This window comes from Oncorhynchus kisutch, linkage group LG27 (assembly GCF_002021735.2).
Source record: "Oncorhynchus kisutch isolate 150728-3 linkage group LG27, Okis_V2, whole genome shotgun sequence".
Taxonomy (NCBI): domain Eukaryota; kingdom Metazoa; phylum Chordata; class Actinopteri; order Salmoniformes; family Salmonidae; genus Oncorhynchus; species Oncorhynchus kisutch.
The window spans coordinates 41,528,060-41,541,269 of record NC_034200.2 but is presented as its reverse complement, the minus strand read 5'-3'; the positions used below and the strand labels follow the sequence as shown (position 1 = coordinate 41,541,269).

The window sequence follows — 13,210 nt, the reverse complement described above, 5'->3', positions numbered from 1 at the left end:
TGTAGTATGAGACTCCTACTATAGAACTGTAGTCAGACTCCTACTATAGAACTGTAGTGAGACTCCTACTATAGAACTGTAGTATTAGACTCCTACTATAGAACTGTAGTGAGACTCCTACTATAGAACTGTAGTCAGACTCTTACTATAGAACTGTAGTGAGACTCCTACTATAGAACTGTAGTGAGACTCCTACTATAGAACTGTAGTCAGACTCCTACTATAGAACTGTAGTGAGACTCCTACTATAGAACTGTAGTGAGACTCCTACTATAGAACTGTAGTGAGACTCCTACTATAGAACTGTAGTATTAGACTCCTACTATAGAACTGTAGTGAGACTCCTACTATAGAACTGTAGTGAGACTCCTACTATAGAACTGTAGTGAGACTCCTACTATAGAACTGTAGTGAGACTCCTACTATAGAACTGTAGTATTAGACTCCTACTATAGAACTGTAGTCAGACTCCTACTATAGAACTGTAGTCAGACTCCTACTATAGAACTGTAGTATGAGACTCCTACTATAGAACTGTAGTGAGACTCCTAATATAGAACTGTAGTGAGACTCCTACTATAGAACTGTAGTGAGACTCCTACTATAGAACTGTAGTCAGACTCCTACTATAGAACTGTAGTGAGACTCCTACTATAGAACTGTAGTGAGACTCCTACTATAGAACTGTAGTCAGACTCCTACTATAGAACTGTAGTGAGACTCCTACTATAGAACTGTACTATGAGACTCCTACTATAGAACTGTAGTGAGACTCCTACTATAGAACTGTAGTCAGACTCCTACTATAGAACTGTAGTCAGATTCCTACTATAGAACTGTAGTGAGACTCCTACTATAGAACTGTAGTGAGACTCCTACTATAGAACTGTAGTCAGACTCCTACTATAGAACTGTAGTCAGACTCCTAATATAGAACTGTAGTGAGACTCCTACTATAGAACTGTAGTGAGACTCCTATTATAGAACTGTAGTGAGACTCCTACTATAGAACTGTAGTGAGACTCCTACTATAGAACTGTAGTGAGACTCCTACTATAGAACTGTAGTGAGACTCCTACTATAGAACTGTAGGAACTCCTACTATAGAGCTGTAGTCAGACTCCTACTATAGAACTGTAGTCAGACTCCTACTATAGAACTGTAGTGAGACTCCTACTATAGAACTGTAGTGAGACTCCTACTATAGAACTGTAGTCAGACTCCTACTATAGAACTGTAGTCAGACTCCTAATATAGAACTGTAGTGAGACTCCTACTATAGGACTGTAGTGAGACTCCTATTATAGAACTGTAGTGAGACTCCTACTATAGAACTGTAGTGAGACTCCTACTATAGAACTGTAGTGAGACTCCAACTATAGAACTGTAGTATGAGATAACCTACTATAGAACTGTAGTGAGACTCCTACTAAAGAACTGTAGTGAGATTCTTACTATATAACTGTAGTGAGACTCCTACTATAGAAACTGTAGTATTAGACTCCTACTATAGAACTGTAGTGAGACTCCTACTATAGAACTGTAGTGAGACTCCTACTATAGAACTGTAGTATTAGACTCCTACTATAGAACTGTAGTCAGACTCCTACTATAGAACTGTAGTCAGACTCCTACTATAGAACTGTAGTATGAGACTCCTACTATAGAACTGTAGTGAGACTCCTAATATAGAACTGTAGTGAGACTCCTACTATAGAACTGTAGTCAGACTCCTACTATAGAACTGTAGTGAGACTCCTACTATAGAACTGTAGTGAGACTCCTACTATAGAACTGTAGTCAGACTCCTACTATAGAACTGTAGTGAGACTCCTATTATAGAACTGTACTATGAGACTCCTACTATAGAACTGTAGTGAGACTCCTACTATAGAACTGTAGTCAGACTCCTACTATAGAACTGTGTTCAGACTCCTACTATAGAACTGTAGTGAGACTCCTACTATAGAACTGTAGTGAGACTCCTACTATAGAACTGTAGTCAGACTCCTACTATAGAACTGTAGTCAGACTCCTAATATAGAACTGTAGTGAGACTCCTACTATAGAACTGTAGTGAGACTCCTATTATAGAACTGTAGTGAGACTCCTACTATAGAACTGTAGTGAGACTCCTACTATAGAACTGTAGTGAGACTCCTACTATAGAACTGTAGTGAGACTCCTACTATAGAACTGTAGTGAGACTCCTACTATAGAGCTGTAGTCAGACTCCTACTATAGAACTGTAGTCAGACTCCTACTATAGAACTGTAGTGAGACTCCTACTATAGAACTGTAGTGAGACTCCTACTATAGAACTGTAGTCAGACTCCTACTATAGAACTGTAGTCAGACTCCTAATATAGAACTGTAGTGAGACTCCTACTATAGGACTGTAGTGAGACTCCTATTATAGAACTGTAGTGAGACTCCTACTATAGAACTGTAGTGAGACTCCTACTATAGAACTGTAGTGAGACTCCTACTATAGAACTGTAGTGAGACTCCTACTATAGAACTGTAGTGAGACTCCTACTATAGAACTGTAGTGAGACTCCTATTATAGAACTGTAGTCAGACTCCTACTATAGAACTGTAGTGAGACTCCTACTATAGAACCGTAGTGAGACTCCTATTATAGAACTGTAGTGAGACTCCTACTATAGAACTGTAGTGAGACTCCTACTATAGAACTGTAGTGAGACTCCTACTATAGAACTGTAGTCAGACTCCTACTATAGAACTGTAGTCAGACTCCTACTATAGAACTGTAGTGAGACTCCTACTATAGAACTGTAGTGAGACTCCTACTATAGAACTGTAGTCAGACTCCTACTATAGAACTGTAGTGAGACTCCTACTATAGAACTGTAGTGAGACTCCTACTATATAACTGTAGTGAGACTCCTACTATAGAACTGTAGTGAGACTCCTACTATAGAACTGTAGTGAGACTCCTACTATAGAACTGTAGTGAGACTCCTACTATAGAACTGTAGTGAGACTCCTACTATAGAACTGTAGTGAGACTCCAACTATAGAACTGTAGTATGAGATAACCTACTATAGAACTGTAGTGAGACTCCTACTAAAGAACTGTAGTGAGATTCTTACTATATAACTGTAGTGAGACTCCAACTATAGAACTGTAGTGAGACTCCTACTATAGAACTGTAGTGAGACTCCTACTATAGAACTGTAGTGAGACTCCTACTATAGAACTGTAGTGAGACTCCTACTATAGAACTGTAGTGAGACTCCTGCCATGGAGCTGTACCTGGCAATATATAGTATTATTATATATCTCCATCGTTGTCCTTTACCTGGCATCTGTCACTACAATATATAGTATTATTATACATCTCTGAGGTTGTCCTTTACCTGGCATCTGTGCGTTCCAGTGGGTGTACCTGACCCTGTTGCTGTTCGTCCAGTTGAAGAAGTCGATGTGGTTCTGGTTGGAGAGTCCGATCCAGAAGTGTTGCTCTGGCCTGGACCCAACCAGGCTGATCAGGAAAGCATTATCCAACCTGGGCACATTATTATGAAAACATTATCATTATAACATTATCTACCCTGGACACATTATTATGAAAACATTATCATTATTACATTTTCCGCCCTGGACACATTATTAATTAAAACATTAGAATTATAACATTATCCAACCTGGACACATTATTATGAAAACATTATCATTATAACAGTACCCACCCTGGACACATTATTATGAAAACATGATCATTATAACATGATCGACCCTGGACACATTATTATGAAAACATTATCATTATAACATTATCCACCCTGGACACATTATTATGAGACATTATCATTATAACATGATCTACCCTGGACACATTATTATGAAAACATTATCATTATTCCATTATTCACCTTGAGCACATTATGCACATTATTTTTTTTGCAGACATTATCATTTGAGCATTATCATGGAACATTATCCTGGATCGTTATCGTGCCACATTATCATATGACATTATACACCCTGGACACCTTATTTTGAGACATTATCATTGCAGCATTATCCACCCTGTACATATTATTTTGAGACTTTACCACTGTAGCATTATCATGGAACATTATCATGGCACGTGATTATAGATCATTATCATGGATCATTATCCACAATGGATACATTATCATTATAACAATATTGAAACATTATGGTTAAAAGTATATTTTACTCAAAAACTCTATTTTAGCATTTGGTCCTTTAGTCCACTGTTAATACAATGCCCTAAAATGGCGTCAGCAGCCAAGGGTTCAAGATGGAGCACTTTCAGTAGAGAGCAAAAACTGTGATGACATAACAGTGGACCAAATAAGATATACATTATAATGGAACTTGGTCCACCCTGAACTCATTATCATTAGACAATGTATTATCTACCCATATTTTTGATATAGAGAAGTATATCCCGGTTTCGTTCTTACCTGCTAGAAACATCTGCCAGATATGACTGTGAGCCCTTGCATGTCTCTTTGGCCTCATCAAAGGTCTTGATCTCTGGTCCCACAAAGTAGCAGAAGGAGCCGTGCCTGGTCCAATGCTTCAGAGAGGCAAACAGGGTCAGAAACAGCGGTTAGGCTGTTGAGCTGGTCTTGGTGTAAGGCTGGTCATGTATCACATCAACACCATTATACCAGAAATCCTGTTGTATTCAGCGCACGTGACAAATTACATTTGATTTGATTAGATTTTTGATGTAAATGTTGATTATCCACCTGCCCAGCTAGCTGACTAAATCTTGCACATTTAGAGAACTCTCCGGTGGGGAGAGCCATATATGTGGCTGTTCCTGAGAACATCAGCGCTATAGAGCATGAGCTCTGCTCTCCCTGGTTGACCTCTGCTCTCTCTGGTTGACCTCTGCTCTCCCTGGCTGACCTCTGCTCTATAGCGCTGACCTCTGCTCTATAGCGCTGACCTCTGCTCTATAGCGCTGACCTCTGCTCTCCCTGGCTGACCTCTGCTCTATAGCGCTGACCTCTGCTCTATAGCGTTGACCTCTGCTCTATAGCGCTGACCTCTGCTCTCCCTATCTGACCTCTGCTCTCCCTGGCTGACCTCTGCTCTATAGCGCTGACCTCTGCTCTATAGCGCTGACCTCTGCTCTCCCTGGCTGACCTCTGCTCTCCCTGGCTGACCTCTGCTCTCCCTGGCTGACCTCAGCGTTTGCTCTATAGCGCTGACGTCTGCTCTATAGCGCTGACCTCTGCTCTATAGCGCTGACCTCTGCTCTATAGTGCTGACGTCTGCTCTATAGCGCTGACCTCTGCTCTATAGCACGGACCTCTGCTCTCCCTGGCTGACCTCTGCTCTATAGCGCTGACCTCTGCTCTATAGCGCTGACCTCTGCTCTATAGTGCTGACGTCTGCTCTATAGCGCTGACCTCTGCTCTATAGCGCTGACCTCTGCTCTATAGCACTGACCTCTGCTCTCCCTGGCTGACCTCTGCTCTATAGCGCTGACCTCTGCTCTATAGCGCTGACCTCTGCTCTCCCTGGCTGACCTCTGCTCTCCCTGGCTGACCTCTGCTCTCCCTGGCTGACCTCTGCTCTATAGCGCTGACCTCTGCTCTCCCTGGCTGACCTCTGCAATCCCTGGCTGACCTCTGCTCTCCCTGGCTGACATCTGCTCTCCCTGGCTGACCTCTGCTCTCCCTGGCTGACATCTGCTCTCCCTGGCTGACCTCTGCTCTATAGTGCTGACCTCTGCTCTATAGCGCTGACCTCTGCTCTCCCTGGCTGACCTCTGCTCTCCCTGGCTGACCTTTGCTCTATAGCGCTGACCTCTGCTCTCCCTGGCTGACCTCTGCTCTCCCTGGCTGACCTCTGCTCTATAGCGCTGACCTCTGCTCTCCCTGGCTGACCTCTGCTATCCCTGGCTGACCTCTGCTCTCCCTGGCTGACATCTACTCTCCCTGGCTGACCTCTGCTTTCCCTGGCTGACCTCTGCTCTCCCTGGCTGACCGCTGCTCTCCCTGGCTGACCGCTGCTCTCCCTGGCTGACCTCTGCTCTCCCTGGCTGACCTCTGCTCTCCCTGGCTGTCCACTCACCGATTTGCAGCCTGGGTTAGTGTCCACCTGGGCCCCAGAGGGTTGGGAGGTAGATTTCTTCATACAGATGAAGCCACGCTGGTTGTTACACACCTGGGTAGCCCACCTGCCCTGCTGCAAGACAGATACAGTCACAGTAGGGGGTGTTAGGGTTAGGGCCAAAGTTAGCGGGTGTTAGGGTTAGGGGGTGTTAGGGTTAGGGCCAAAGTTAGGGGGTGTTAGAATTAGGGGGTGTTAGGGTAAGGGGGTGTTAGGGTTAGGGGGTGTTAGGGTTAGGGCCAAGGTTAGGGGGTGTTAGGGTTAGGGCCATGGTTAGGGGGTGTAAGGGTTAGGGGGTGTTAGAGTTAGGGCCAAGGTTAGGGGGTGTAAGGTTTAGGGCCAAGGTTAGGGGGTGTTAGGGTTAGGGACAAGGTTAGGGGGTGTTAGGGTTAGGGGGTGTTAGGGTTAGGGGGTGTTAGGGTTAGGGGGTGTAAGAGTTAGGGGGTGTTAGGGTTAGGGGGTGTTAGGGTTAGGGCCAATTTTAGGGGGTGTTAGGGTTAGGGGGTGTAAGGGTTAGGGGGTGTTAGAGTTAGGGGGTGTTAGGGTTAGGGGGTGTTAGGGTTAGGGGGTGTTAGGGTTAAGAGGTGTTAGGGTTAGGGTTAGGGCCAAGGTTAGGGGGTGTTAGGGTTAGGGCCAAGGTTAGGGGATGTTAGGGTTAGGGCCAAGGTTAGGGGATGTTAGGGTTAGGGCCAAGGTTAGGGGGTGTTAGGGTTAGGGCCAAGGTTAGGGGATGTTAGGGTTAGGGCCAAGGTTAGGGGGTGTTAGGATTAGGGGGTGTTAGGGTTTGGGGGTGTTAGGTTTAGGGCCAATGTTAGGGGGTGTTATGGTTAGGGCCATGGTTAGGGGGTGTAAGGGTTAGAGGGTGTTAGAGTTAGGGAAAAGGTTAGGGGGTGTAAGGTTTAGGGCCAAGGTTAGGGGGTGTTAGGGCCAAGGTTATGGGGTGTTAGGGTTAGGGGTGTAAGAGTTAGGGGGTGTTAGGGTTAGGGGGTGTAAGGGTTAGGGGGTGTTAGGGTTAGGGGGTGTAAGGGTTAGGGGGTGTCAGGGTTAGGGTTAGGGGGTGTTAGGGTTAGGGCCAAAGTTAGGGGGTGTTAGGGTTAGGGGGTGTAAGGTTTAGGGCCAAGGTTAGGGGGTATAAGGGTTAAGGCCAAGGTTAGGGGGTGTTAGGGTTAGGGCCAAAGTTAGGGGGTGTTAGAATTAGGGGGTGTTAGGGTAAGGGGGTGTTAGGGTTAGGGGGTGTTAGGGTTAGGGCCAAGGTTAGGGGGTGTTAGGGTTGGGCCATGGTTAGGGGGTGTAAGGGTTAGGGGTGTTAGAGTTAGGGCCAAGGTTAGGGGGTGTAAGGTTTAGGGCCAAGGTTAGGGGGTGTTAGGGTTAGGGCCAAGGTTAGGGAGTGTTAGGGTTAGGGGTGTTAGGGTTAGGGGGTGTTAGGGTTAGGGGGTGTAAGGGTTAGGGGGTGCCAGGGTTAGGGTTAAGGGGTGTTAGGGTTAGGGCCAAAGTTAGGGGGTGTTAGGGTTAGGGGGTGTAAGGTTTAGGGCCAAGGTTAGGGGGTATAAGGGTTAAGGCCAAGGTTAGGGGGTGTTAGGGTTAGGGCCAAAGTTAGGGGGTGTTAGAATTAGGGGGTGTTAGGGTAAGGGGGTGTTAGGGTTAGGGGGTGTTAGGGTTAGGGGCCAAGGTTAGGGGGTGTTAGGGTTAGGGCCATGGTTAGGGGGTGTAAGGGGTTAGGGGGTGTTAGAGTTAGGGCCAAGGTTAGGGGGTGTAAGGTTTAGGGCCAAGGTTAGGGGGTGTTAGGGTTGGGCCAAGGTTAGGGGGTGTTAGGGTTAGGGCCAAGGTTAGGGGGTGTTAGGGTTAGGGCCATGGTTAGGGGGTGTAAGGGTTAGGGGGTGTTAGAGTTAGGGCCAAGGGTTAGGGGGTGTAAGGTTTAGGGCCAAGGTTAGGGGGTGTTAGGGTTAGGGACAAGGTTAGGGGGTGTTAGGGTTAGGGGGTGTTAGGGTTAGGGGGTGTAAGGGTTAGGGGGTGTTAGGGTTAGGGGGTGTTAGGGTTAGGGCCAATTTTAGGGGGTGTTAGGGTTAGGGGGTGTAAGGGTTAGGGGGTGTTAGAGTTAGGGGGTGTTAGGTTTAGGGGGTGTGAGGGTTAGGGTGTGTTAGGGTTAGGGGGTGTTAGGGTTAGGGGGTGTTAGGGTTAGGGGGTGTTAGGGTTAGGGGGTGTTAGGGTTAAGAGGTGTTAGGGTTAGGGTTAGGGCCAATTTTAGGGGGTGTTAAGGTTAGGGGGTGTTAGGGTTAGGTGGTGTGAGTGTTAGGGTTAGGGCCAAGGTTAGGGGGTGTTAGGGTTAGGGCCAAGGTTAGGGGATGTTAGGGTTAGGGCCAAGGTTAGGGGATGTTAGGGTTAGGGCCAAGGTTAGGGGGTGTTAGGGTTAGGGCCAAGGTTAGGGGATGTTAGGGTTAGGGCCAAGGTTAGGGGGTGTTAGGGTTTGGGGGTGTTAGGGTTAGGGCCAAGGTTAGGGGGTGTTAGGGTTAGGGCCAAGGTTAGGGGATGTTAGGGTTAGGGCCAAGGTTAGGGGATGTTAGGGTTAGGGCCAAGGTTAGGGGGTGTTAGGGTTGGGCCAAGGTTAGGGGGTGTTAGAGTTAGGGCCAAGGTTAGGGGGTGTTAGGGTTAGGGACAAGGTTAGGGGTGTTAGGGTTAGGGGGTGTTAGGGTTAGGGGGTGTTAGGGTTAGGGGGTGTAAGGGTTAGGGGGTGTTAGGGTTAGGGGGTGTTAGGGTTAGGGCCAATTTTAGGGGGTGTTAGGGTTAGGGGGTGTAAGGGTTAGGGGTGTTAGGTTTAGGGGGTGTTAGGGTTAGGGGTGTTAGGGTTAGGGGGTGTTAGGGTTAAGAGGTGTTAGGGTTAGGGTTAGGGCCAATTTTAGGGGGTGTTAAGGTTAGGGGGTGTTAGGGTTAGGGTGTGTTAGGGTTAGGGGGTGTTAGGGTTAGGGGGGTGTTAGGGTTAGGGGGTGTTAGGGTTAAGAGGTGTTAGGGTTAGGGTTAGGGCCAATTTTAGGGGGTGTTAAGGTTAGGGGGTGTTAGGGTTAGGTGGTGTGAGTGTTAGGGTTAGGGCCAAGGTTAGGGGGTGTTAGGGTTAGGGCCAAGGTTAGGGGATGTTAGGGTTAGGGCCAAGGTTAGGGGGATGTTAGGGTTAGGGCCAAGGTTAGGGGGTGTTAGGGTTAGGGCCAAGGTTAGGGGATGTTAGGGTTAGGGCCAAGGTTAGGGGGTGTTAGGATTAGGGGGTGTTAGGGTTTGGGGGTGTTAGGTTTAGGGCCAATGTTAGGGGGTGTTATGGTTAGGGCCAAGGTTAGGGGGTGTTAGGGTTGGGCCAAGGTTAGGGGGGTGTTAGGGTTAGGGCCATGGTTAGGGGGTGTAAGGGTTAGGGGATGTTAGAGTTAGGGCCAAGGTTAGGGGGTGTAAGGTTTAGGGCCAAGGTTAGGGGGTGTTAGGGTTGGGCCAAGGTTAGGGGGTGTTAGGGTTAGGGGGTGTTAGGGTTAGGGGTATAAGGGTTAGGGGGTGTTAGGGTTAGGGGTGTTAGGGTTAGGGCCAATTTTAGGGGGTGTTAGGGTTAGGGGGTGTAAGGGTTAGGGGGTGTTAGAGTTAGGGGTGTTAGGGTTGGGGGGTGTTAGGGTTAGGGGGTGTAAGTGTTAGGGGGTGCCAGGGTTAGGGTTAGGGGGTGTTAGGGTTAGGGCCAAAGTTAGGGGGTGTTAGGGTTAGGGGGTGTAAGGTTTAGGGCCAAGGTTAGGGGGTATAAGGGTTAAGGCCAAGGTTAGGGGGTGTTAGGGTTAGGGCCAAAGTTAGGGGGTGTAAGGTTTAGGGCCAAGGTTAGGGGGTGTTAGGGTTGGGCCAAGGTTAGGGGGTGTTAGGGGTTAGGGCCATGGTTAGGGGGTGTAAGGGTTAGGGGGTGTTAGAGTTAGGGCCAAGGTTAGGGGGTGTAAGGTTTAGGGCCAAGGTTAGGGGGTGTTTAGGGTTGGGCCAAGGTTAGGGGGTGTTAGGGTTAGGGGGTGTTAGGGTTAGGGGGTATAAGGGTTAGGGGGTGTTAGGGTTAGGGGGTGTTAGGGTTAGGGCCAATTTTAGGGGCGTGTTAGGGTTAGGGGGTGTAAGGGTTAGGGGGTGTTAGAGTTAGGGGGTGTTAGGGTTAGGGGGTGTTAGGGTTAGGGGGTGTTAGGGTTAGGGGGTGTTAGGGTTAGGGGGTGTAAGGGTTAGGGGGTGTTAGGGTTAGGGGGTTTTAGGGTTAGGGCCAATTTTAGGGGGTGTTAGGGTTAGGGGGTGTAAGGGTTAGGGGGTGTTAGAGTTAGGGGGTGTTAGGGTTAGGGCCAAGGTTAGGGGATGTTAGGGTTAGGGCCAAGGTTAGGGGGTGTTAGGGTTTGGGGGTGTTAGGTTTAGGGCCAATGTTAGGGGGTGTTTTGGTAGGGCCAAGGTTAGGGTGGGTGTTTATGGGTTGGGCCAAGGTTATGGGGGTTGTTAGGGTTAGGGCCATGGTTAGGGGGTGTAAGGGTTAGGGGATGTTAGAGTTAGGGCCAAGGTTAGGGGTGTACGGTTTAGGGCCAAGGTTAAGGGGGGGGTTAGGGTTGGGACCAAGGTTAGGGGGGCTGTGTTAGGGTTAGGGGGTTTGTTAGGGTTAGGGGGTTAAGGGTAGTCGGTGGTGTAGGGTTAGGGCCAAGGTTTAGGGGGTTGTTAGGGTTAGGGCCATGGTTAGGGGTGTACGGTTTAGTTTGTGTCTGTGTTAGATTTAGCCCAAGGTTAGGGGGTGTAAGGTATTAGGGCCAAGGTTTTTAGGGGGTGTTAGGGTTGGGCCAAGGTTAGGGGGGGGTTGTGTTAGTAGGAGTTAGGGCCAAAGGTTATGGGGGGGTGGTGTTAGGGTTAGGGACAAGGTTAGGGGTGTTGGTTATGGGTGTTAGGGTAGGGCCAAGGTTAGGGATGTTAGGGTTAGGGGCCCAAGGTTAGGGGATGTTAGGTTTAGGGCCAAGGTTAGGGGGTGTTAGGGTTAGGGCCAAGGTTAGGGGATGTTAGGGTTAGGGCCAAGTTAGGGGGTGTTAGGGTTTGGGGTGTTAGGTTTAGGCCAAGGTTAGGGGGTGTTAGGGTTAGGGCCAAGGTTAGGGATGTTAGGGTTAGGGCCAAGGTTAGGGATGTTAGGGTTAGGGCAAGGTTAGGGGGTGTTAGGGTTGGGCCAAGGTTAGGGGTGTTAGATTAGGGCCAAGGTTAGGGGTGTTAGGGTTAGGGACAAGGTTAGGGGTGTTAGGTTAGGGGGTGTTAGGGTTAGGGGGTGTTAGGGTTAGGGGGTGTAAGGTTAGGGGGTGTTAGGGTTAGGGGGTGTTAGGGTTAGGGCCAATTTTAGGGGGTGTTAGGGTTAGGGGGTGTAAGGTTAGGGGTGTTAGGTTTAGGGGGTGTTAGGGTTAGGGGTGTTAGGGTTAGGGGGTGTTAGGTTAAGAGGTGTTAGGGTTAGGGTTAGGGCCAATTTAAGGGGGGTGTTAAGTTGGGGTGTAGGGTTGGGTGTGTTAGGGTGGTTAGGTTAGGGGGGGTGTTAGGGTAGGGGTGTTAGGGTTAGGGGGTGTTAGGGTTAAGAGGTGTTAGGGTTAGGGTTAGGGCCATTTTAGGGGGTGTTAAGGTTAGGGGGTGTTAGGGTTAGGTGGTGTGAGTGTTAGGGTTAGGGCCAAGGTTAGGGGGTGTTAGGGTTAGGGCCAAGTTAGGGATGTTAGGGTTAGGCCAAGGTTAGGGGATGTTAGGGTTAGGGCAAGGTTAGGGGGTGTTAGGGTTAGGGCCAAGTTAGGGATGTTAGGGTTAGGGCCAAGGTTAGGGGGTGTTAGGATTAGGGGGTGTTAGGGTTGGGGGTGTTAGGTTTAGGCCAATGTTAGGGGGTGTTATGGTTAGGGCCAAGGTTAGGGGTGTTTAGGGTTGGGCCAAGGTTAGGGTGTTAGGGTTAGGGCCATGTTAGGGGTGTAAGGGTTAGGGGATGTTAGAGTTAGGGCCAAGGTTAGGGGTGTAAGGTTTGGGCCAAGGTTAGGGGTGTTAGGGTTGGGCCAAGGTTAGGGTGTGTTAGGGTTAGGGTGTTAGGTTAGGGGGTATAAGGGTAGGGGGTGTTAGGGTTAGGGGTGTTAGGGTTAGGGCCAATTTTAGGGGTGTTAGGGTTAGGGGTGTAAGGGTTAGGGGGTGTTAGAGTTAGGGGGTGTTAGGGTTGGGGGGTGTTAGGTAGGGTGTAAGTGTTATGGGGGTGCCAGGGTTAGGGTTAGGGGTGTTAGGGTTAGGGCCAAAGTTAGGGGGTGTTAGGGTTAGGGGTGGGTTGTAGTTTAGGTTTAGGGCCCAGGTTAGGGGTATAAGGGTTAAGGCCAAGGTTAGGGGTGTTAGGGTTAGGGCCAAAGTTAGGGGGTGTAAGGTTTAGGGCCAAGTTAGGGGGTGTTAGGGTTGGCCAAGGTTAGGGTTGGTGTTAGGGTTAGGGCCATGGTTAGGGGGTGTAAGGGTTAGGGGGTGTTAGAGTTAGGGCCAAGTTAGGGGGTGTAAGGTTAGGCCAAGGTTAGGGGGTTTAGGGTTGGCCAAGGTTAGGGGGTGTTAGGGTTAGGGGGTGTTGGGTTAGGGGGTATAAGGTTAGGGGGTGTTAGGGTTAGGGGGTGTTAGGGTTAGGCCAATTTAGGCGTGTTAGGGTTAGGGGGTGTAAGTTAGGGGTGTTAGAGTTAGGGGGTGTTAGGGTTAGGGGGTGTTAGGGTTAGGGGTGTTAGGGTTAGGGGTGTTAGGGTTAGGTGGTGTAAGGGTTAGGGGTGTTAGGGTTAGGGGTTTTAGGGTTAGGGCCAATTTAGGGGGGTGTTAGGGTTAGGGTGTAAGTGTTAGGGGGGGTGTTAGAGTTAGGTGGTGTTAGGGTTAGGGCCAAGGTTAGGGGATGTTAGGGTTAGGGCCAAGGTTAGGGGTTGTTAGGGTTTGGGGGTGTTAGGTTTAGGGCCAATGTTAGGGGTGTTTTGGTTAGGGCCAAGGTTAGGGGGTGTTAGGGTTGGGCCAAGGTTAGGGGTGTTAGGGTTAGGGCCATGGTTAGGGGGTGTAGGGTTAGGGGATGTTAGAGTTAGGGCCAAGGTTAGGGGGTGT

The 13,210-nt window shown here is 48.7% G+C and overlaps 1 protein-coding gene across 1 annotated transcript in view; it reads right to left on the bottom strand.

The window, feature by feature from the left end:
* LOC109886356 (macrophage mannose receptor 1-like) overlaps nt 1-13,210 on the bottom strand; it is a 91,814-nt gene that overhangs the window by 62,885 nt on the left and 15,719 nt on the right. Inside the window, exons 7-9 of the mRNA XM_031806765.1 lie at nt 6,089-6,202; nt 4,462-4,577; nt 3,385-3,533 (exon numbers count right to left, since the gene is read on the bottom strand). Of these exons, the coding sequence (XP_031662625.1) occupies nt 3,385-3,533; nt 4,462-4,577; nt 6,089-6,202 (379 nt within the window). The remainder of the gene's footprint in view (nt 1-3,384; nt 3,534-4,461; nt 4,578-6,088; nt 6,203-13,210) is intronic.